Raw genomic sequence first — 26,769 nt, forward strand, 5'->3', positions numbered from 1 at the left:
TCAAGATAGCACATGTCCAGGCCCATCTGAAAAACTTCAAAATCGAGCTCTATGGCATCAACTCAACTCGCCGTGTTTGGAGGAGGAGGAATGCTGCCTATGACCCCAAGAACATCATTCCAACTGTCAAACAAGGTGGCGGAAACATTCTGCTTTGGGGGTGTTTTTCTGCTAAGGGGACAGGACAACTGCACTGCATCAAAGGGACAATGGATGGGGCAATGTACTGTCAAATCTTGGTTGAGAACCTTCTTCCCTCAGCCAGGGCATTGTAAATGGGTCGTTGATGAGTGTTCCAGCATGACAATGACCCAAAACACACGGCCAAGGCAACAAAGGAGTGGCTCAAGAAGAAGCACATTAAGGTCCTGGAGTGGCCTAGCCAGTCTTAAGACCTTAATCCGATTGAAAATCTGTGGAGGCAGCTGAAAGTTCGAGTTGCCAAACATCAGCCACCAAACCTTAACGACTTGGAGAGGATCTACCAAGAGGAGTGGGCCAAAATTCCTCCTGAGTTCTGTGCAAACCTGGTGACCAACTACAGGAAACGTCTGACCTCTGTGATTGCCAACAAGGGATTTGCCACCAAGTACTATGTCATGTTTGTGAAGGGGATCAAATACTTATTTCCCTCAGGAACATGCAAATCAGTGCATCATTTGTTAGACATGCATTTCTTTTGAATTTTTTGTTGCTATTCTGTCTCTCAGTGTTACAATACACCTACCATTCGATTTTTAGACTGATCATTTTTTTGTGAGTGGGCAAACATTCAAAATCAGCAGGGGATCAAATACTTATTTCCTTCACTGTATACCCTAATGCCTATGATGTGTGTTTTGGTGGTAACGTTTGCATGGTAACACCAGATTGTGTTGAAGCTTTGTTCATTGTAAATACCCTATTATGTGCAAGAGAAAGTTCAAAAAGCTAAATTTTTATTGCATGATTGAGGTAAACACTCCAACATTACTTACATTAATTATTAAACTAACCCTGGCCATACACTAGGAGATTTTCATTTTTGGTTTTGGTTCACTCATCCTATTTTCTAATAGTTAGTGGGGTCAAATCAATGGCTGTTTATGACTGTGGTGATGAAAAAATTCCAAGGAGCAGAATAGAACATTTTTCTTAAAGAAACAAATTTCTAAAAGTATATGTGATTTTCATTCAGGAAATTACGTTCATTCCAAACTTGAATGTTAACAGCAAACGATTTGAACCATATTTGACTGACATACATCAAGTCTTTGCAGGCATCATGGAATGTACTGATGAGATTTTTTTGTATGGACATTTGTATGAAAATCTACAAGTGTATGACCATCTTAATTGTCAATTATATCAGCCAAATCCACCCACCTCCAGTCTAACCTAATTTTGGTAAAAAAAATCTGATCTTTGGTGATGTGTGTGGTCGCTGTAATGTTAGGGAAACTCCATACTTTTTTTGTTTGTAGTTATGACTTTTGAGTTTGAACTTGATTAATATTTTTTTAAACTTATCTGTGTGGCAATGTAACTAATGGTGTGACCTTCACGTTTCCTGCTTAATTCATGTCAAATCCATCTCTGTGAGAAACAACACTGCTGATAAATGTTTCCCATTGTGGGAGTATACAAAGTGCTATTTATTTTCCAAGCTGATGTGGAGGTAACATGACCACAAACTCATTCACATAGAGATGCTTTCATGCAGCAGTGCATCACCTAAAAAAACACATAAGAAGAATGAGCCAGTTTATTCACATATATGCAGAACATGCAGCACCTTTTAAAAATCATACAAGCAACAGAGTTTGAGTGTGGAGGCAAAAAGTACACTGAAATCAATAACATTGCAAGTCAAAAAATATAAACACTATCTCAAAACCATAACTTTAGCAGGTGTATTTAAAAATAAATATTTGAATAACAAAAAATGGGAATCATTTTATCACAACCACTGACAGGTAAAGTGAATAACATTGACTATCTCATTAGAGTAGCATCTGAATATGGGTGGGATATCCCATATGGAAGAAAAATATATTTGAAATATATTTTAAAAATATTCTTCCCAAATATATTGACACATATTTGAAATGCTACAATTTTGGCCATATTCTCTCTATATATATACACACACACTGCATGTTGAAATGCGTTTTTATTATACATTTCAAATATGCTGTATGTCTTAATACATTTGATCACATTTTTGGAATGCATTTACAATTATATGTAAAAATATATACTGCACGTTGAAATGCGTTTTTTTATATACATATACAAAATATATGAAAACTATTTTTAAAAATGTACATTTTTAAAATAAATTCTTCAGGTTTTTTAACATATAAAAAAGTCATTTTAACATATATATTTTTACCTATATTTGAAATGTATCTTTAAAAATATTTTTCATATATTAAAAAAAAACGCATTTCAACATGCAGTATATATATATATATATATATATATATATATTTTTTTTTTTTTTTTTTTTTTTTTAAATATATTGAATATGGCCAGAATTGTAGCATTTCAAATATATGTAAATATATTTGGAAGAATATTTTTAAAATATATTCCAAATGTATTTTTCTTCCATGTGGGATAGTAGACAACAGGTAAACAACTTGCCACAAGAAGTTTTGTGTTAAAAGCAGAAAAAATGTGCAAGCAATTTTAGTGACTTTGACAATGGCCCAATCATAATAGCTAGATGACTGGGTCAGCAACTCCAAAACTGCAGCTCTTCTGGGATATTCCCGGTCTGCAGTAGTATGGTAGAAAGGTGACAAGACATACAGTTTATGGGGCTGTGTAGGGGGCTGTGTAGCCACAGACCGGTCAGGGTGTTACCATGCACGTGAGCATTAGCACTGGACCACAGATCAATGGGAAAAAGGGGACCTGCTCTGATGAATACTGAAAATAGTTTAAGGAACACAACAATGAGTATTATTTGTTGACTTAGCCTCCAAATTCTTCAAATCCTAATCCATCAAGCTTCTGTGGGGTGTGCTTGAAAAACAAGTCCGATCCATGGAGACCCCACCTTGCCACTTACAGGACTTATAGGATCTGCTACTGATGACTTGGTTCCAGATAGCACAGCATAACTTCAGAGGTCTAGTGGAGTTCATACCTTGACGGGTTATGATGGGTAGCCATGGTGTTATGGCTGATCAGTGTAGATGCAGCATGAAGCATAAAAAGTTAAAATTGGTGACAATAGAATTTTATAAAAAAAAACATAGCTTTAATTCAGCTATTTGGGATTCAGACCTACTTTAACCCAGCTATGTTTACTCTGAATAGTATTATTATAATACAGGTATTGTATAGCACCAAAATAAAGGTGGACAGTACAGTTATAACACCATTCAAATCATAAGGATAAGGAGAGTCTTGTCATGAGAGCTTACACTCAATGAAGGGCATGTGATACAAAAGGTAGCAACTGTGTGGGAATACGTCCTTAAATTTCAGTTGTTAAGTAGAATACCCATTCATGTGCAAGAGAAATAAAAAAAGATGGATTTTTGGCTGCAAAAATATTAGTGACTCAGCTACACTATGAGAATTCTTTAGTCCCTGATATACATAAAAATAGGTGTGTGTTTGTGTAGTGGAACCCTAGCCAAACGTCTTGTTTCACTATACAGGCGTTCCTCGGTTTACGAATGCCTCGGTTAACGTAATTTTCAGTTTACGGCTGAAAATCCATTGAAAATAATGCCTCTCAATACGAACGGATTAATTGGTTTTCAATCCATTTACAAATTTTTTTTAATCATATCCCTGTACAGTACTATGCTTTTAAAGTGCACTTTATAAAGAGTTTTGAACAGATAAAAATTTTTTTGACTTTTTTCTGACCTCCAGAATGGATTAATTGGTTTTCAATGCATTTACGATTTTTTTTTAATCATGTCCCTGTACAGTATTTATGCCTTTAAAGTGCACTTTATAAAGAGTTTTGAACAGATAAAAGACTTTTTTTTTTTTACTTTTTTCTGGCTTCCAGAATGGATTAATTGGTTTGCAATGCATTCCTATGGGAAACGGCATTTCAGTTTACAAATTTTTTGCAATACGAAAAGTCCTGCAGAACGAATTAAATTCGTAAACCGAGGTATGCCTATAGTTAGAGAGGCTGAGAACCTCTCTTAGGTTCATATTAAAGCAGAACCATACTCACCTTCTATCTAGCTCTGCATTGTCCCAGAGCTCCCCACTGTTTGCTGTAATCGTCGGCCAGTCAGCTTATGGGTATCAATCTTCAGCCATTTTCATTGGCCTGACCAAGATGATGTCACTTCCGTGCGTGCGTGGAAGTTCATTCATCTCAGTATTGCCAATATTGTACACTGAGCTGTGTCTGCTGAGTGTACAGTGTGGACAAGCCTTTTTTTGTTGAGATTGCACTTTAATAAGGTTGCCCCAATTTATGGTTACTGGGAGAGAGGGGGGTTTCAGAGGTGTAACTATGATTTATGGGGCCCCATAGAAAAATTTTAAAGGGGCCCATTGACCTCTCTGACACATGGCAATGTCAATTGAGACAATAGTGCAATAGATGCTATAATATAAAGTATGTTTATGTTAGGACAGGCAGCTGTTAACAAGTGAATGCACTACTAGGGAGCAATGGTGTGGATAGAAGTTACTAGTGTACAGGGAATTAACTTTAACCCCCCTGGCTGTATTCCCGAGTGTAGCTCGGGGTAAAGTTTCAGTACCAAAAGCGGTAACCCCAAGCTACACTCGGACTTACCATGCGGCGTTGCTCAGGAATTCACTGCGGCGCTTTTCCTGTCCTTCGCTCCAGCGATGTGTCCCCTGCAGCGTCCCCGGCCATCTCCTCCGGCCGATGCCGGCATCTGGCTTCTGTGTTTAGGTCCCTGCGAGCGTCGGGACATATGGGGACCGGAACAGCGGCAAATTAAAACATTTTCAGAAACTGTCATTTTCTTAGAAATGAATTTGACATAGTAAAACATTACTGTATCAAACCATTTCACATACATTTTGTCCCTACTGCTTTGTCCTGTGCCCTGCCTGCATTTTTACTGTTCTTTCTGCCTAGAAACTTAGAAAAGTCCATGGTGTCCAAAAAGCACCCCTTTTGGTCAAAAGAGGTTTTAGACCGACTAGAGAACAGCGATAGTAAATCAGAACCACTTGCAGAATTGAGTGATAATGATTTGTGGGGAAATTCGTCATCAGACACTGAAAACGATTTTGCGACTTTGCTCAGCGATGTGCGAACTTGACGCTATATTTCAAATTTCAGTGTTTTTGGTTTGATTATATTATTGAATTAAATGTATTATTATTATATTATTATTTTTATGATTATTTATTAAATTATAATTTATGATTTTGTGTTTCAAGTTTTATCCTACCCGGGATGTTTATTAGACTCTTGTTCGGACAGATTTCAGTGAGTTATTCCTAAAAATTACAGGCCTACAATAAAAAAAATACATATTTCCATACAAAAAAATTTACCGCTTTGAGCACAGAAATATGGACATAATCAGACCGCTAGGGAGGTTAAACCTTAATTTTCCAGTCACCTACTCAGTAGCTCACAAGCGTATTTAGGCATCAATTGACCTCTGTCAGTGTAAATAATCTTAGGGCTTTGGTGTAAATTCTAAGCAATCCCAATCCTTCTATCATCCCATTCAGTAAACACATAAATTATATTAACTAGTTGCCACCCACCCACAGTACATTTACTGCGGGCATGTGGCACAGGCAGGCTGGATCACGTACATGTACATCACCCAGCTGAGGGGCTCACAGTGTGCTGCCACTGCCTGAATACTGCCACATTAGTCATATGATGACACTGTACTGCACTGGTAACAGTATGTAAAAAAAAATTGTGAAATAAAAACAAATTTTATTTAATTTCTTAATTTTCCCAACAATTGTGACAAAATATAACCACTTCAAGCCCGGGCACTTATACCCCCTTCCTGTCCAGGCCAATTTTCAGCTTTCAGCGTTGTCACATTTTGAATGACAATTGCGTGGTCATGCAACACTGTACTCATATGAAATTTTTATAATTTTTTTGAGACAGATAAAACTTTATTTTGGTGGTATTTATTCACCAATGGGATTTTTATTTTTTTTGCTATATAAATTTCAAAAGTCCAAAAATTTTGAAAAAAAGTGTTTTTCTTAACACATTTTGCAAATAAATAATCTTTCTCCATAAATTGTAGCCAAAATGTATTCAGCTATCTTTTAGTAAAAAAAATTAAACCCAAATTAGTTTATAACTAAATATTATAATTTTTCTACATTTTTTGCTACATTTGTATTTTATTTTTTATATTATTATTTGTTTTTTTTTAACATACTGTCATCCTAGAAGTACAGTGTCACCATAGTGACACTGTACTACTTGTGGGGGGTGATGAAGATTTTTTTTTTTTACACTGATTGCTTTTACACCACAGGGAGGCTCTGGGTAGTGGTGTCACTCGGGACCGGAACTCCAAATATGGCGCGCGTGCGGAGCATGCTCGCTCCCAGTGGTGTATTTAGGTTTTGTGCTGCCCTAGGCAACACACAAATTGGCACACACCCCCCCCCCCCCGCAGAAAGAGCCTGACATTGACCAAGAACACCCCTGCTCTCCACCCGAGCCTTCCACTACCACTGCCCCCCATACACCAGCCACCATCCCCCATGGCAAAAGAGAGAAAGACACTCACCTTCACAGCTCTGGACATCCCCAGGAACGAGAGTCGGGCTGTGCATACACCATCATGCAGGGGCGGACTGACCATTCGAGCACGCGGGCACTGCCCGAGGGCCCGGGGTCAGTAGGGGGCCCATGAGATGCTCCTGGTACCTTTCATTGGCTTTTACATAGGCTTTTTTTGGGTGTGGGTGAGGACACAGGGGCCCCATGATCCCCTATTGCCCGGGGGCCCCATGAGTTGTCAGTCCGCCCCTGCTGTAATCAAACCCACAGCATCTCTCAGAACCCACCAGGTCCCCATGCCACGTGTGTCCCTTCTTCTGTCCCTTCTTCTAAGTGGCAGTGCTGCTCCCCTGAAAAATGCTGCCCTAGGCAAATGCCTTGTTTGCCTTGTGGTAAATACACCCAAAAAGGTAAGTTTTAAAGCAAGCCGACGATCAAGATGGATCGGATCTACGGATTGGGGAGCATAATGGATCGGACTCTGCGGGAATCGCTTGCTTTAAAACTTACCTTTTTGTGGAGCGGGTCCGATGTCACCCCGTGCGATAGGTGTCACCCGGTGTGGTGCACACCCCCTGCCCCTGCAGGAGAGAGCCATACAGGGGATCGGTTCCATTCCATAATCGCCCCCACACTGTGTCAATCACCCTCCCTTCCCACATCCGATTCACCCAGCAGCTGCCTGAGTCCCCCTGCTGGCCTGGGCGCCGTATAGGAGGACTGATGGTACTCCCTTATCCATGGCCCTGACGGAAAATAATCTGTACATACATGTGCAACTTTGTCAGCCATAGACAAGACTTGGCGCATTTGCACTTTAAGATTGCCTGTAGTGCTTGGCAATGGAAAGGATTGGTCCTATGCAGGTGTGGACTCATGAGGCCCCCGGGCAATAGGGGATCATGGGGCCCCTGTGTCCTTGCCCACACTCAAAAAAAGCCTACATAAGGTACAAGGGGCATTTCATGGGGCCCCCTACTGACCCTTGGCTCTCGGGCAGTGCCCGAGTTCTCGAATGGTCAATCCGCCCCTGGTCCTATGTATTTCAGCACACTCATCACCTTGGCAGCAATAGAAAAGTGAAGATCTCACAGGAAGGGTTTAGTATGACTAATAGCAAAACTTTTTTTTTATAGAGTTGAGAGGGATTAGAATACCAGTCTGGTTTTTATTGCTGTTTGTACCCTGTTATGGCAATTCACTCTCTCTATTTATCTTTTTTACCATTATCTCTGAAAGTGAAAGAAAAACTCAAATGATGGGATGTCTCCAGGGCAGGAAATCTTCCATTGGGGACACTAGTTCTGGTGACACCCAGGGATTTCCTCACTTGGAATTTTCTCTCACTTCCTGTTTTGGCTATGGGGTAGGAAGTGAAGGAAAATCTCCTCAATGGGACACAGATGGCAAAAAAATAAACCTGTAGGGGTTATAACTCTCCCTTACTATATCAAAAATGGAAAAAATGCCTTTAGTTGTACTTTAACTTGCATTAAAGGAGGAGGATAGCACAACCTGCATGCACCCATGCGAGGTACAAGTGATCTGATTTTCATTTTTACTGTTGCCATATTTGACAAGTGTGGTGAGGTCTTGCACACACCAAAAAACACAAAATACGCATGGTGCAAAAAAGTCATTTTTTATACATCAGTTACAATCATCAAGTCATTTCAGGGTAAATAAAATTTTCACAGCTACAACAAATGGATCCCTGGGGTGCATTTCATCCAATATCTCTTCCATCTAATAAATACAAGGTGGTATCAAAAAGTTTCAAGACTAGTTTTGTAACACACCAACAGATGGTAGCACAAGGCTGCATGCACAGTCACAGGGAGCACCGACCTTCATAAGTCAGTGTGCCAAAAGACACCGTCCTGTGTACATCGGGAGCTGTGCAACTGTGGGAGTTGTATTCTGTCCTACGAGAATTTTTGTAGCTTTAGTAACCTCTTCACTTTCAATATGAGACTAGCATGCAAAAAAAAAACAAAAACAAAAGATCATTCATCCAATATTCTCAGTGTGTAAGGGGTTTAAGTGATAGGTCAGTGGCCCAATGTATTTATGCCAGGGAAGATGATGTAACAGCCAGGCAAGAAGATTTCCAGAAGGTTATAAATGTGGATTTCTTGTGAAGGTTTGCAGTCAGTATGGTGAGCCCAATTCACATAGCATGAGTGAACCTTCCACTAGACATAGATCAAGGATATATGAATGTATTAATGTGTAGGTAAACCCAAAGACTAAAATCTCAGACAAGCCTCATTTACACGGCTGTGACACAGCTGTAAACATTTTACTGAACGTGTGGCTCATTTGTTCTGTGCAACTGGTGCTGACCACGTACATTACCACGTCTGCTAATTCATCACGGACAGCAATTTAGAACAAAGAGCAAGCGTGAAATTCTGCATGAAACTGGGCAAATCTGCCACAGAGACATTAGATGTGATTCGGCAAGTTTACGGTGTTGCTGCAATGAGTCGTGTTTTGAGTGGCACGTGTGCTTCAAAAGCGGAAGAACCTCACTGGAAGACGACAAGAGGTCAGGAAGACCTTCAATGAGCTCAACCCCCAAAAATGTTGAATTGTCACAACCATTTGGCAACTTGTGCATGATGACTGTAGGGGAATGATGCATAGCATTGCTGCCATTGCCAGTGTGTCATACGGAACAGTCCAGGCAATCCTCACGTGTGATTTGAACATGCGCTGTGTTGCTGCCAAGTTCATCGCCAGGCTGCAATGATCTCACTTCCGCACCCACCCTACTCACCAGATTTGGCTCCTGCGGACTTCGCCCTCTTCCCAAAGATGAAGAACCAGCTCAAAGGTCTCCGTTTTGACAACATTGCAGAGATTTTGAGCGAATAGCAGAAGGTGCATGACAGGCTTTGAAAAGAGGACTTCCAGGACATATTCCAGAAGTGGCAGAAATGCTGGGAGCGCTGTATTGCTGTGCAAAGGGACTGTTTTGAAGGTGATAGTGTATAAATGTAGATAAATAAAGTACTTTCTTGTAAACAGAGCTAGTCTCAAAACTTTGATACCACCTCATAGATGCCAACTGTTCCAGATTTGCAAATTCAACAGGCTCTCTAGCCTCCCCCTACTCCACTAAAGAAAAGCATTTTTTTGGAAATTCTTTTTTTTTTCCCTCCAATAATGCTTTTTATTGTTTTTTTTATAAATAATGTAATCAATATAAAAGGTAAGCGCCAAATAAAGGGGAAATACAGAACATTTCTGTTCAGAACAAGAACAATCAATGAAAGAAAATGTTTTGGCATAGATTTATTCATACATATGGTATAGTAATAGTCCTTATTATGTATATCAAAAGGATCATTAATACCATACCTTGGAAGTATCAGATTATTATGACATAATAAATCATCTGACAATGGTACATTAGCCAAAGCAAGTGAGCCTTAAGGCTACGTTCACACTAGCTTTGTCAGCAAGCATCAGACAGGCGTTTGGGAAGCGTTTTTAACGCTTCTCAAACGCCTATGAAAATTCTGAACATGGCAGCGCACAGTGCTGTTCACACTGAAGCATTAGCATCGTGGCAAAACTGACGCCTCGTGTCCAGTCAGGAGGAGTTGAAGCCTCCCATTCAAGTCTATGGTGCCACTCCTCAAATGCCTGGCAGGCGTTTGAGGTGCGGTTGTGAGGCGGTTGAGGAGCGATAATACCATTTAACTTCATTATAGGCTTTTGTGGTGCGGTTTTAATGCCCACCTCAAAACGCGCATAGGGCTTTTGGGGAACGTTTGGGGAGCGTTTGAGGAACATTAAAAATGCTTCCCAAACACCTGTCTAATGCCTGTCAAAAGCTATAGGGGTGTTTGGCAAGAGTTAGAAATAAAGTCAAGTGTGAATGAGCCCTTAGAGATATACTCTGAGGGAGATTTACTAAGACTGATGCACTCAGCATCTGGTGCAGCTGTGCAAAGTAACCAATCAGCTTCTAACTTTAGCTTGTTTAATTAGGCTTTGGCAATAAAACCTGGAAGCTGATTGGTTTGTATGCAGATTTGCAGCAGTTTTTGCTTCTTTCTCCAGCTTTAGTAAGCACCCCCCTCTGTGTCTATGCAGAGAAAAAGTATACAAGATAATGACAAGATACATATATATATATATATATATATATATATATATATATATTTTTTTTTTTTTTATAAAGCGTTTGGACACTTGCATGCAGAAGAAATGTCAAAACACAATGGGAGAGATTTACAAAAACTGGAGAACACAGAATCTGGTGCAGCTGTGTGTATTAACCAATCAGCTTCTAACTTCAGCTTGTTCAATTATGCTTTGACAATAGTACCCTGGTCACGCCAGGTGTGACTTGCCATGCCATTTACCATGCCATGCGAGTTGCAATTGCAAACCAAGTCGCACCCTAATGTCTGCAATTAAAGCGGTCATATCGGTGTAATTCCAACTTAGTTGGAGCCGCACCGATTTCTAAAGTAGTGCATGCACTACTTCAGGTGTGACTTGCATAGACATCTAGGCAGATGTCTTGCAAGTCACACCTCAAGTTGGAATGACATCCGACTTTGAAATCTTCACTGGAAGTTGCATGATTTCAAAGTCGGATTGGTGTGATTGGGGGGTAAAACAAGGAGAAGATGATTGGTTACTATGCACAGCTACTCCAGATTCTTTGTGCTCCAGTTTTAGTAAATCACCCCCAATAACTTATAGGTAGGACTGTTATAAAGCCAAGCTGACCTGAATGAGACCCTTCAACAGTATCATCTTTAACCACATGCCGCCCAGCCACTGTAGAAATACGTTGGCAGGGCGGCATGGCTGGGCAAAACCACGTTTTAAAAGGTGTGTTTTCAAAACAGGTAGAAGGCGCGCCACCGTCCTACCTGTCCCGCCGATCACAGCCGCGGATGTCAATTGCCGGGTCACAGCCACCCGTTACTGGCTGTGTCCCGGCGATTAGCGGCAATCACTAACAGAGAGCACAGCAGCAGTAGCTCTGCTTTCTGTCAGTTCCCTGACAGCCCCTGACACGCTGAGCCAGAGAGAAGAGTTTATATCTCCCGATCAGCTGCCCCCCCCCCCCTGCAGTACACACCCCCGCCCCCTAGTAAAACACTCCCCTCACACAGTTAACCCTTTCACTGAATAATAAACTTAACCCCTTCCTCCCCAGTGCCATTAGTACAGTGTCAGTGTTTTTTTTTGCACTTATCACTGTATTGGTGTCACTGGGGATGTCAATGACCCCAAGTCAGTTCCCACCCAGTGTCAGAATGTCCGCCGCAGTGCAGCAGTCCCGCCATAAGTCGCTGATCGCCGCCATAAGTTGCTGATCGCCGCCATTATTAGTATAAAAAATTTTTTTTAAATCCCAGTATCTTTCCTGCCATTTGTAAATGCTATAACTGTCACGTAAACCAATTAATTTACACGTATTGGGTTTTTTTTTAGCAAAGGCATGTCGCAGAATGCATTTTGGCAGAAAATTATGACTAAATTTGATTTTTAAATTTTTTTTACTGGACATGTTTTATAGCAAAAGTCCAACATATTTGTGGGAAAAAAAGGATGTAAATTTCATTCATGTACCGTATTGCATGACCGCGCAATTGTCCGTTAAACTAGCGCAGCGCTGTATAGCAAAAAAATTGCGTAAATTGCAGTATCTATACCATAGTTTGTAGACGCTATAACATTCACACAAAGCAATCAATATACACTTATTGGGATTTTTTTCACCAAAAACATGTAGCAGAATACATTTTGGCCTAAATTTATAACTAACTTTGAGTTTACTATATATTTTTTATAGCTGAAAGTAAAAAATATCGTTTTTCTTCAAAATGTTTGGTCTTTTTTTATTTATAGCGTGAAAAATAAAAAGTGCACAGGTGATCAAATACCACCGAAAGAAAGCTCTATTTGTGTGAAAAAAAGGACGTAAATTTCGTTTGGGTGCAGCATTGTATGACCGCGCAATTATCAGTTGAATTAGTGCAGCGCCGAGTAGCAAAAAGAGGCCTGGTCATTAAGGGGGGTAAATCCTCAGGAGGGCAAGTGGTTAATATCAATATACATAGAGATAGCAGATCCGACAGAAAATACTGCTTTTGGAGCGATCACCCAATAATCTATTCATTAGTACACAGCCTTTGAGAGCCGATCATGAAAGTTTTTATGATATTATCCAAAGGGACAACCCCAAATTTGTTTCTCGTTTTCTCGTTCTCACTTTTCGTTTAATCAGTACAGTATTCGTCTGTAGTCTGTAGTCAGTATACATCTGTCTAGTGACCAAGACCACGAATGCTTGGACATGAAAGAATACATTACAATACAATACATTACATCATCGCGGGAGTTGTATTCTGTTCTACGAGAAGTTTTGTAACTTTAGTAACCTCTTCATTTTCGAGGCTAGCATGCAAAAGAAACCCCAAAAAACAAAAGATCATTCGTCCGATAATCTCATCGTGTGTACAGGGCTTAAGTGATAGGTCAGTGGCCCAAAGTATTTATGACAGGGAAGATAATGTAACAGCCAGGTACAGGGGCAGACTGACCATTTGGAAACTTGGGCACTGCCCAAGGGCCTGGGGTCAGTAGGGGGCCCCATGAGATGCCCCTGGTACCTTTTTCATAGGCTTTTTTGAGTTTGGGCAAGGACACAGGGGCCCCATGATCCCCTATTGCCCGGGGGCCCCATGAGTTGTCTGTCCGCCCCTGGCCAGGTAAGTAGATTTCCAGAAGGTTAGCAATGTGGATTTCTTGTGACAGGTTTGCAGTCAGTATGGTGAGCCCAATTCACATAACATGAGTGAACTTCCCACTAGACATAGATCAAGGATATATAAATGTATTAATGTGTAGGTAAACCCAATGATTAAAATCTCAGACAAGCCTCATTCACACGGCTGTAATACATTTATTTAAAACAAGCTGTGCAAGGTTGTTGCAGTCATGTGCACTGCTCTATGCTTGCTACAAATCCCATATAGTTCATACTTTACAGTCCATCTCAGGAGCGACCAAGAAAAGAACAGGCAGTTGGATCACAGCAGCAAATAAAAGGAATTCGGAGATTTGGAGGAGGCTGAGAGCAGAAGGGACTCTTTTGAGCTGAGAACATACTTGAATAGACTTTTATTTTAAACCTGAGTTTAGTATCAGTTTAATAGAAAAAAAGTTTTTATTTAAAAAAAAAAAAGATTAATGTCTTTCAAAAAAAGATTGTTTCTTTTGCAGATTCTTTTCTTATGCAACCCATAGATAAAAAGCTTCACAATTTCTAAAACAAATGCATTTGTTTCTATTTTAATCAGTGTTTAAAAGTGTTGTTGTAGATAAAAGAATATAATTTATTTTATAATTTGTCCAGTTTAAATTTACACTAAATTTATGATTCTGCTACAAAGCATAGCAAGAAAATCTTCACGTTTAAACTGCTTTTGTTTTTACTGCTACACACACAAAGAAAATGAAAAAACAAAAAGAAATAAAAATAAGTTTAGATATTAGACTTCATTCACATGACCATTAAAAATGCAATGCAATTTTTTTACGCATCTGAATGTAGCTGCATTGTATTCAATAGAGGCATTCACACAGGTGTATACACATGCACTGCATTCAGATCCGTAACCCAAAATCAAAAAAGCTGCATCTGAGGCCTTATGTATACATGTGTATCATTAAAAAGAAGAACAATCATTTTTCTGCACTAAAAAACAGATCTATTTACTAATCAATTAATGTCAACACTTTTGTTCCTTGCCTTATGATCAGTACATTTTTTTACAGCCATATAAATGAGGCATTAATGGTTAGAAAATTTTAAAACGAGCAACAGGAAATTAATAGCTAAAACAGAGCATCTTCCTTACCTTCAGTCTTGCACAGTTGTACAGGCTCCACTCTTGTACTGAAATTGCTTACTCATATTGTGCATTAAAAGCTGCAGCACGTCAGGCAGTGCCTGTCTCATTTCCTAGCTGGAGGACATCCATCATCATTTAGCACTTTTCTGCCCAGTTTTACTTTCCCTGACCTGCTCCTTTTCACATGTGCAGCTCAATATTAATTCCGGTACACTGCCAGGAGTGACGTCATCCCATCCTGGCCAATCAAAATGTACAGCTCCCAGAGGAACCCGGGAAGAAAATGCTAGTGAGAGACCTCACGGGCATCGGACTATTCTAACCAAGGTAAGTATGTGTGCCTTTAGTTCTGCTTTAATGTGTATGGCCATCTTAAATTAAACCTGAATTCTGGTTTTCTTGGTAAGACATCTCCTTCTCAGCTGATAATTGTCTTCCCTGCAATCACCTGCCACTCTGTCCTTGTCACTGCTGCCTTAGAAGGGGTCCCCAGTGGCCCCAAAATGTCACATTCTTCTTTGTGACAAGCTCTGTTTTACTGGGGGTACTGGGGACACTTTGCTTCTTTTGTCCTTGCCACTCCATTCTCTTCCTAGAGACCTTGGGCATACCCAGTACTGTCATATGGATGGCAGAGAGGTCATTAGACCTGTGTAAGTGCCAACATAGGCCAACACAAGTCTTTCTACTCATGGCTCCAACAGGCAAATAGGGAAGGTGGAAGTGTATGATGGAGGAGTATCAATGGGAAGGAAGGCATGAAGGACTGAAAAAAGATCCTGTCATTTTGGGCTGAATGGGCAAAAAGACAGATTTAGGTCACTATAGGGTCAATTTCTGGGATTTTTTTTCCCTTCATCTCCTGTCTCAAGACACAACAGAAAGTAAAAGAAAATCACTCCAAAGTAAAGAAAATTCTCTATTAATCCAGCCATACATGGATCAAAATTTGGAAGGCTTAGCAGAGACTGGTTAAATTTTGATTCATGTATGGGCTGGCTGGTTGTACACAAGTCAATCAACTTGTTTACAATAAGGCTGTTGGGTTTTTCCTGAATGATTAGTGTCACCAGCTATAGCACTGTGGGAGGGATTCCCCCATCAATACTGATTGTGTTGATGGGGGTATCAAGCAATTTTCTTTCCTTCTACCCATGGTGGAAAGAAAGAAAATTGCATATTCTGCCTTAAGCCATCCATACATGATTCGAATCTTGGCGGGTTCAGGAGGGACAAGATTTGAATCATCTGTGAGTAGGCTGATTGTACCCTAATTGTTTGTTGTATGCCTTGGGTACAACCAGCCTGTTAGATTTTTAGTATGCAGTTATTGCCAGTGGATATACTATAGCTGCTAGCAAAAATGACTGTGTTCTCCCAGTGGGGACGGTTTCCTGCTTCCCCTACCAGAACTACCCAATAGCTTCACGGAAGGGATTCCCCCATTAACACTGACTGTGTTGATGGGGGAATCAAGCGATTTTTCTTTCCTGCAATCTGCAGTTGCAGGAATGAAAGTCGCATTGTCTATGGCCTGCCTTAGACAACTGTCTCCAGAACAAGTACCTCCATTGAAAGATCACCCCTCTATCCCTGCTCAAGTGACAAGGGATAATTTGGGATTTTAGCTTACTTTCAGTCCTGATGACAGAGACCATAGAGAAATAGATAGAGTTAATCTCTCCATAGGGTGACACAAATATTAATATTAATTCCGACAGAGGTTCTAACCCTTCCATAATTTATCCAAAACAGAACAATAAAGTCATGTGAAATACAAAAAGCAATCCATATAATGAAAACTATATGGTGGATACACCCCATGCAGTGTTCAGCTTTTAATAGTGGTCCTTGAACAACTTTACAAACAGGTTCCAGGAGTGTTTTCAGATTATTTGTAAAAGTCATAATGCAGCTGCTTTTTTAATCAGTTTTTTAGAAAGAGGAGAATTGTTACACTTTGAAATAAAATAACTGAGAATTGACTTCTATTTATAGACTGAGTTGGAACCTTGAAGTCTATAGGAATACAGGATAACGTTTAAACATTTCCTTATGTTAGTTTTAATCTTATCCTTCAGCTTGTACTTTCACCTGAATCATGGACTTTTAGATCGATCAGTGCAGCCTTGGCAAGGGTGTGATTGCTTAGATGCCACTGTGTTTATTCAGAATAGGATCACATCTCACTATGACACCTGATAGCAGTGGTACAACAAAAAGATAGCAGAGGAAGCAGCCAGTACAACCCAAAGGGAACCCAGCCATAACCCTGAGACAAGAATATATGTCCTTTTGCACTCCTTGTCCTATGTTTAACCCCAATGCGGTCTCATAAGCATCAACAACTATTCTTGTGAGAAAGAAATACCTACAGGATTATCGTAGCTCCAACATCTATAAAGATGTAACACTACTGAGACAGTAACCAGTCCTTAGGCTTGTTTTTGTGGTTTTATTAAGGATATTGAGCTTGGATGTGGTTGAGGGATACATGGGATGCCCATGGAACTGTGAACTGTGAGGACAAACTATGTGCAAGTCTATAGACAGGAAGCAAAATTTGTCTCTTCAGTGTACCTCCTCAGACCCCAGATGAATCCTCCTCTTCATCCAGCAATACTAAAAACATTTCCTGGGAAAGGGGATCCAGAAGCTGCCCAAGATTAAACAGTCCCAGCTGAGGAGCTAGTTGGGTTCTTCACCTGACTGCCATCTCCCCTTATCTGGTCCACGTTACTCACACTGTCCTACCTGATAGCTTTATGGTTTGCTCGCTGCCTTCAAGCCTTCTGCTGGTCTGGCTCCTTCCCTGATGCTCAGGCTGTCCCTCTGAGTAGACGGTGACAATTGAGGTCCCCTCTTCCACCACCTGCCTGTAGGTAGGCCCCTGTCCTGGGCCCCCTTCCAGGCTCCACACTCCATCTTCCACCCGACACTCACTGACTACTTCCTGCTGATCAGGCTCTATCATTTCTGAGGGCTGTCCTGACCCCATGTCATGCCTCCTGCTTGGGGATATGACAAGATCCCTCAGATATGCAGATCAAGCTCTCCTCACCTTCACCCTCTACCTTCTAGAAACTTCTCAAGTCTCTACAGCAGAGGGAGGTATCAGGGAACTGATCTGCAGAGCCCTCAGCCCTAATCCAAGGTGACCTGGCTGACTCATCCCAGGCTGACTTATGCTATTCAGCCTCTGCCTAAAAACAACTAGCTAGCTCCCACTGGCTAACTAGAGGGGTGCTAGACAGATGGTGGAAAACAAAAATCAGGACTAGGTGTTGCAGCTTCTTCTTTTCAGCATGTCACAGTTTAAAAAATCTGAATCAGGGAAAAAAGCCACAAACCAGTAGATTTCTTTCTGTACTTCATGTGTCAGTCACTGTGATGTCATTTTGGTGCCATATGCACAGCAAGGCACTAACTGGCTTGTTCTGAGTATCTGGTTTATCTGATTCACACTCCCAACTGTGTTTTTGCAGTACAAATTAGGCAACTGAGCTAGAGCTACTGGTTAGAAATCATTGGCATATCCATTAGGGATCCTCAAAACTACTTGTTTTGTATCAAAGCACTTCATAATGTGTTGTCGTGTTCTGCTGTAGCCACGAGGTACCACCATAGTTAGCCTTGAGAGTAGGGTTAGGGACCCCATGTAGTGAGGAGGTGGTAGAGCACCCCAAGAACCCTGTAGAGGCCCTCAGAGTAGAAGTGTATTGAGACCATAGATAGTGTAGAAGTGCCAACCCTGCCCATACCACTTAGGGAAATCTGTGAAGTAGGACTCTTTTTTAAATAGTGTGTCAGGAGTCCACCATCACGGATTGTGTCTGCTACAGCAAGGATAAAAGCTGTGAGACTCTATTTCAGGGAACTTCCATCTATGGGGGAAGCAGGGGAAGAAGATGTAGTACTAGTTTGAATGATTTGCATCCCCTTTGCATGGGATGCTGGACTCTGACAAAACCCTCTTACAGAAATGCGCACTTTGTCTCAGCTCTCCTTTTGTTTTTCCTTTCTCTTTATCGTTGGCAATCACAAGGAATGTGCCGTCATCACTGGGACGAATGTAGTATGTAAATATGTACATATATCAATTGCATTCAGTAAACAGTTAAAAGGCTTTCTTTGTTTGGGATTTTCCTTCTCCTTCAAGATAGGGATGTCCTTTGGAAACAGATGGTACTGGTTGAAGCTGCTATTGGGGTCCATTGCCTGAGAGGCCTGAGCAAGGTATGGGAGAGACTGCTTATAAATGCTAGTTGGGCCAGCCCTCTCAAGGTGTGTTCGTGTGTTGATTCCAGAGGGGGCCCTGGAGAAGATTCCATGTCCAAAGTGCCCTGGTAGATCTAGGAACCATCCTATGTCTGGGCAGGAATGAGTTAGAGAGTGCACATGCTCCTCCACCCCTCGGTTAGTTTTACATGTGGCGGACATGCAGCTCAGCACATAGCTCCCACTCCTACTGCATTATTGTAGCCTATTCTTTCTGAATGGGCCCCCAGCAAAGCTAAAAATCATTCTTGCTCAATCTTTTTGCACTGTGGCATGCCACAGTGCAGATAGTGCATTATGGTGTACTGGGTGCACTGTAATGTAGTTGTGTTCTGAAGATGTATTGAGGTGCCATAACCACACTGTGATGGTGTGAATGACCCCCAAAGTTGTTTTGCTTAAATCTTTGAAAGGATTTGTGAATTATATACACCAGAGCTCTTTTCTTAGCATGTACAGTAGCTGGTGACAGCTAAGGGTCCAAGAGGCAATGTAAGAATGTTTCATCCTGGCTCTGCCTGTCTCATGGATGGCACACCTTTGAATAAGTTCAAACACTTGTATCACTGTTGTACATATTAGATCTTACATTTGAGGAAGCCATTTGTTTCATCTCTTTAGTGAACAATTGCTACTTCTACGGATTATTCCCAGCAATGTTAACAGCGCAATTGATTATTAAAACTCTGCTGTGTAGCTCTAGACTAATAAGGTGACTTCCAGAAAATGGTTATAACTGCTTGTGTAGCTTATCCCTATATCTAGCAGAACGGTGGGGGAATTCCAATAGAGGTTGAATAGTCAAAGGGTTGTATAGTGAAGGTGCTATGAGGTCCCAGCTTCTAGCTAAAATCCCTATATCTCTGCTTATTTGCAACACAATATACTGAATAGCAATACTAAATGCTTATTTGCAGACAATATCGTCATGAATACTTTATGTTATATAAAAAGCATACCTTACTCCACTTACCCCATTGGAGTGGAATTAAAACTTGTCAGATGGGGGCCTAAGAACCTCCAATTTTGCCCCTATAGCAGTTATGGAGATCACTAGATCTACTGTACCTATATGCCAATAGCAGGCATGAAAAGGAATAGTCATTGTTCAGTGAACATTCATTAATGGGACCTGTGGGGACAGATAAAGCAGCAAAAACACACATTTTTTAAAGTGAGGAATGATTAGAATCTGAGTCACCTTTTTTCGTTTTCCTCTCTTGGTGAACTCTTTTCCTTTATTTCACTTACTATCACTAAGACATGTGAGGGGGAAGGGGGAATATTTACTAAAACTGGAGAGTGCAAACTCTGGTGCAGCTCTGGATTAAACCAATCAGCTTCCAGGTTTTATTGTCAAAGCTTAATTGAACAAGCTGAAGTTAGAAACTGATTGGCTACCATGTACAGCTGCCCCAGATACTGAGTGCTCCAGGTTTTAGTAAATCTACCCCTTGCTGATTTGAAATCTAACTAAAAGAACCACAGACATAAAAAAAAAACTCAATACAAGAACAATCATGTTCCCATTCTATTCAAAACTAAAAAGAAATGTAAAAAACGTAACAAAAAATCTGGTTTGAATTTTAATTGTAATTATTACTGATCACTCTGGTAAAATATTTGCTTGGCCTACTGCACCATCTACAGTTATTTGCTGGTACTACAGGCAGCCTTTCTGCCATGCTCCAGCTAATTCACTAATTTATTTATGTATTACAGGTAGACTTGCACCAATCATTACCAGTATCTGTGCCAATATTAAGCATTTGCAGGAGTACTACATTCACTAAGAACTGACAAAAAAGCTTAGTTGTAATTACGCATACCAGTAGAGTAAAAAAGGGCCTTGGATGCATATGATGTCTTAACAAAGCTAGTGTCAGTCATCTTTGATTCCATCTACACCAGTGGTTCTTAACCTTTTTGGAGGTACTGAACCCCACCAGTTTCATATGCGCATTCACCGAACCCTTCTTAATTGGAAAAATAAAATATGATTTTTAAAATTCAAAACATAGGTATATATTTATACATAGGTGCACAAAATGAACAAAACCATTAAGAACAAAGAACAAAACCATTAAAACATGATTTTCACACAAAAACAAAATAATGAATATTTACCGCAAATCAGTGTGACTTCTGCTGTTGTCTTTCAGAGGCCAGTTCAGAAATGCGCGGCATTACCTTGGCTAGTGCCACTCTCATGTCATTTTCGCAACAAAGTCTTTTCCTTTTCTTCGTCTTTATGTCCAGCATCCTCGAAAAGGATTGCTCGCAAAGATATGTTGTAACAAACGGTATGAAAATTCATCCCCCATAGTAATTCATCCCCCATATAGTAATTCATCCCCCATAGTAATTCATCCCCCCATATAGTAATTCATCCCCCATATAGTAATTCATCCCCCCTATAGTAATTCCTTCCCCATATAGTAATTCATCCCCCATATAGTAATTCATCCCCCATAGTAATTCATCCCCCATATAGTAATTCATCCCCCATAGTAATACATCCCCCATATAGTAATTCATCCCCCATATAGTAATTCATCCCCCATATAGTAATACATCCCCCATATAGTAATACATCCCCCATATAGTAATTCATCCCCCATATAATAATTCATCCCCCATATAGTAATTCATCCCCCATAGTAATACATCCCCCATATAGTAATTCATCCCCCATATAGTAATTCATCCCCCATATAGTAATACATCCCCCATATAGTAATACATCCCCCATATAGTAATTCATCCCCCATATAGTAATTCATCCCCCATATAGTAATTCATCCCCCCTATAGTAATTCATTCCCCATATTAATTCATCCCCCATATTAAGTCCCCAAGTCCCCCCTGTGTCAATTCACTTACCTTTGCTCCGCGCGTTCCTCTCGCTGTATTCCCGCGCCGTTCCGGTCTTCAGGGCGGACTGTGAGAGGAGCCTAGCTCCTCTCACGTTCGTCACGCTGCCCCGCCTACACACATCCTGACAGCCAATCACTGGCTATCAGGATGTGAGTGGCAGCGAGACTGGCCAATCATTGCATTTGAGTCTCTGCCGCCCGAGAGGAGGGAGGGGAGCGGGTGCCCGGCACACAAGAGCCGCGGCTTGCCGACCACTGGGCTAAGCGATGTTGCGTGACCACCTGCAGCCAATGATGGACAAGCGGGGCATGTCATCACAAATCAAATGAGTCGGGTGTGGGTCACCTCCGCCGAACCCCCGAGACTGACTCACCGAACCCCTGGGGTTCGATCGAACCCAGGTTAAGAACCACTGATCTACACCATGTTAATGGACAAAAACCATACACAACTGATGTTCAATAAAGATGTATAGGGAGTTATAAAACCAGTTTTTTGATATTTATAATTTAATCTAAATTGCTCTTCTGAAACTGTTTTTTTAGTCATGTGACCGGCACAGTACCAATCAGGGCTGTGCAGACAGACTCATATTATTATTATTATTATGCAGTATTTATATAGCACCAACAGTTTGCTCAGCACTGTACATTACAATGGGGGACAATACATGAGAAAGTACAATAACAATACAGTGCGATACACGAGGGGTTCGAGGGCCCTGCTCCTTGGAGCTTACAATCTAGGAGGGAGGGGACAGTGGTACTGTGGGGGATGGAGTGGTAGGAAGAGTGGAGGAAATCAGCAGTTAGCAGAGGGTGGGGTAGGCTTCCCGAAAGAGGTGGGTTTTTAGGGTGCGCCTAAAGGAGAAGAGAGTTGGTGATAGTCTGATGAATTGGGGTAGGGAGTTCCAGAGGATGGGTGATGCCCTGGAGAAGTCCTGGAGGTGGGCATGGGAGGAGGAGATCAGGGAACTAGAGAGAAGGAGGTCTTGTGATAAGCAGAGAGTGAGTTTTGGGTGGTATTTGGATATTACCATAATTTGGATATTACTATAATAATAGAAGCCCCTCCCAAGGATCCTTCCCTGTAGATGCCAAAGAACAGGGAGAGATTACGTGACCTCACAACAGCTCTTTTAAAAAAACTTACAATGGCATGATATATTGTATATGATTTCCAGTATGTGAATGAATTATGGCAATTAATACTTCCCTGTTTAGTATCACTTTAATGCTGTCTTCGCCTTAAAATATTCAAGACTTCATTTTATTTGCAGCCCCAAATATTCTTAGGGGTTTCCAAAATGATAGAACACCCAGCAAAGAAATAGCGGTTTTAGGGAATGTAACTTCACCAATGTAAGTTTAAGCTGAGTCTAAGTTCTACTGAAGGCCATTGGGGACCTCCATTGTTGTTGTCTCCTCTGTTGAGTCTGGTCATGCAAATGAAAGTGGTTTCAGTATACAAAATGTTATTGCAACCAGTAGAATGTCATGCCTCAGTTATTCAGGTTAAAAAACTCTCAGATTGTGGAACACTCTCCACTTATATATTGTTAATCTTCTTATTTCAGGAGGCTCTTATATGATGGAACAAGAAGAGAATAAGAGGACAAGGACAGCATACACGAGAGCTCAGCTCCTAGAGCTGGAAAAGGAGTTCCTTTTTAACAAGTACATCTCTAGACCTCGAAGAGTCGAGCTGGCCGTCATGTTAAACCTGACTGAAAGACACATAAAGATCTGGTTCCAGAATCGCAGAATGAAGTGGAAGAAGGAAGAAGACAAGAAGAAAGGACGAGGAAGCGACCCAGAACAAGACTCTGTGGTGTCTTCTGGAGATATTATAAAAGAGGATTCTCAGTGCAGGGGCAACACACAGCCCTCCCGGGACTTGGTGCTTTCACCTCCTTTGCCAACCTCATCATCCCCGCACATTCATTCTATGTCTTCTACTGGATCCCTCAGACAAGCTGAAAAACGATAGAAATAATGCATTTCAATGAACTGTAACTGAAGTATTATTGTTGGGTATGGTATGAACCTGAAGGACTTGTCCCCAAGATCTACATGTGAACTAAGCTTTAAGTAGTTATTGAAAGGGCATTGTATTTGATGTGTGTTTTGTAAATGCGATACGTGTGTCAGTATGCTTATGTAAGAAAAACTAGGCCATGTGTCACTTGATCCATTATGAAAGGTGTTCTACAGCAGGATGCATAGCATAGATAGAAAAGGTCTCTTGAGTTTAGGAAAAGTGTACCTATAGACTTACAATGATTTTCACCCTTTCTAGAAAATGTCGCAAGAATTGGTGGATAGATTGATACAGTATATTTACACATATGGGCATAAGCAGACATCCCCTCCTTTTTCAGTTGTACTGTACCAGTGGCTTACTTTATTGGCCAGGGATGAATTTTTTTCCTGAGACAAAGCACTGACAACATTTGCACATTCATATCCAATGCATAAACATGCACTGTCCAGTAATACACGTGCACACGCGAATGCAATGATCAAATGTGGAAAATGTTTGTTTGGCGGTTGGATAATACTTCCACATTCGATTATCAGCTAAAGAGCATAGGTTTAGTAACCTTGTGAAACCAATCAGCAATCATCTTTTAGGGTTCTGATAAAACTTGGTTGGTTGTTAAAGCTTTCTGTATACTGCACATCATCATTGCTCTTGTATAATTAGCCATTTCATGTCAGGAAGCTTTGGCCAATCTATCTTGGTTGCAAGGTTCCTAATTTACTTGGGCCATCACTGCCGGGCACCTGAGCAATAACAACCGCATTGCACCATAGGAGGGTCCTTTGAGTATTCTTGAATTTGCTTCTGTGCTCACAGTGTCATCTGAAAGGCCCCTTATATGTTGTTATGATGTCATCACTCTTTACCTAGAAAAATGGTAATGCTGTGCCAGAGAGGGTAAAGTGATAGCACTTTCTTCTCCGTACTTGGGAACATATTTTCTTGCTGAATTTGTGTATTTATCTATTTAGTCTGAGTTTCACTGCATGACATGGGTGGTTCATCCAAGAGTGATAGTTTAGTCATAGGTGGACTGCCGTAGCCCCTGGTTCATATACATAAACAGTAAGATCTTTCAGCCATAACTCTGCTCTTGTCCATCTAGTAAATCTCATTGTCTCTGCCTACCATACAGTACCGGTATGTTCCAGCTCCACTTCTTGTGTTGTCGCTTATCTAAAATCCATTAAAAGTCCAACAGGGAGAGTGGAAACCTCTCATAACGGCCACAGCAGGTGTGCTCCTGAACTAATGCACAGAGATCTCATCAATATTTCATGAGACATATAAGAAACTGTCAGGTGCTTTAAAGCAGAATTTTGGGCAAACAGTACATATAAAGTACACATATTAGAGATTTCTTATGGACCTAATGGATTTGTATTATTGTCTATCTGAGATTTACAAAGCTGTGGCGCACATCACAGCTAGCCTATTGACCTGACTTTCTTCTGCTGGAGTTAGGCAATACTGCCTGGTCACCTTCCAGCCTGTGATTGGACAGTGAAGGAGCAGCAACAGACTGGTGATGTCACCTCTGTGTTCTCTCCTTCTGTCAGTATGTTCCTTGTCAGTATATATGAATGCAGCATACCTGACAAGCCCAGGTGTTACCCCTCCCTCTTCCAGTCTGGGTGTTGCTGTACAGACAGTCACAAGTGGCTGATATCAAGTTAAATTCAGTTATTTATACCAGTTGCATTTGAAATAAATGTAATTTGTTTTAAATAAATACTTACCTGCTTTTATTGGTGGTTTAATATTTGCCTTTAGTTCAGCCTTCAGTGCTCTAAATACTAAACCTTCAGTGTGCAGCCCCCCTAATACTTGCCTGAGACCCATCTCAATCCAGTGATGTGCACAAGAGCAGCAGCTCTCCTGGGACTCTCTCTTCTCATTGGCTGTGCTATTGGCTTCCACTGCTGTCAATCACAGCCAGTGATGAGGGAGTTGGGGGGTGGGACAAAGCCATGCTCTGTGTGTCCCAAAGACACACAGATGCGATTCAGGAGTAGGCACGCATGAGTGCCCCCAGAGCAAGCAGCTTGCTCTGGGGGCACTCGGCAAGGAGGAAGAGCTATAAGCGCCGTTGAGCGACCTGAGAAGAGGAGAATTGGGGCTGCTCTGTGCAAAACCATTGCAAGGAGCAGGTAAATATGATGTGCTGATTATTTTAAGAAAAAAAAAAACAAGTCTTTAGAACCACTTTAAGTCTCCAACATATACAGTTACGGGCAAAATATTGGCACCCTTGCATATCTGTCATATAATGCACCACTTCACCCAGAAAATTGTTGCAATTACAAATGTTTAGGCATTCTCATGTTTATTTAATTTGTTTGTATTGGTATGACACACAAAATTGGAGAAACAAAAAGCCAAATCTAACACATTCCATGCAAAACTCCAAAAATGGACTGGACAACATTATTGCCACCTTCTTTTTTGCTTGAGGTGATTGTAGCCATATTAGTGCATTTGCGACAGGAACAATTGAGTACTGTCCGTGATACTTTTTTTATTTGTACTAACATACAATTTTGAGGACAAGCTTTCGGGGAATGTACCCCGAAGAAGGGGACATTCCCCAAAAGCTTGTCCTCAAAATTGTATGTTAGTGCAAATAAAAAAAGTATCACGGACAGTACTCAATTGTTCCTGCCACCTCCTCAAAAGTGTAAGACGTAATTGCATTCCAGGCTTGTGATGCTCCTGTAATTTGTAATTAAACTCACCTGTATCAGTTAACAGACATTGATAATATAGAAATCACACTGGCAACCAGTTAAAATAGTGAAAAATTGACCAACCTTTCTGTTGTGTGTCTCTGTGTGCCAAATGCAGCATGGAGAAGAGAAAGAGCAGTAAAGAATTGTCAAGGATTTGAAAACAAAAATTGTGGTAAAGCATGGTCAGTCTCAAGGTTACAAGTCCATCTCCAGAGATCTTAATGTTCCT

General features: G+C 40.8%; 1 protein-coding gene across 1 annotated transcript in view; it reads left to right on the forward strand.

Annotated features, from left to right (window-relative positions):
- The window catches only part of PDX1 (pancreatic and duodenal homeobox 1), a 41,152-nt gene extending 15,593 nt beyond the window's left edge, over positions 1-25,559 (forward strand). Inside the window, exon 2 of the mRNA XM_089685770.1 lies at positions 23,345-25,559. Within this exon, the coding sequence (XP_089541896.1) occupies positions 23,345-23,757 (413 nt within the window). The 3' untranslated portion in view covers positions 23,758-25,559. The remainder of the gene's footprint in view (positions 1-23,344) is intronic.
- Positions 25,560-26,769: the final 1,210 nt, after the last annotated feature.

The sequence above is a fragment of the Staurois parvus genome, unplaced genomic scaffold, assembly GCF_062004578.1.
Source record: "Staurois parvus isolate SC_StPar_1 unplaced genomic scaffold, SC_StPar_1.0 ptg000387l, whole genome shotgun sequence".
Taxonomy (NCBI): domain Eukaryota; kingdom Metazoa; phylum Chordata; class Amphibia; order Anura; family Ranidae; genus Staurois; species Staurois parvus.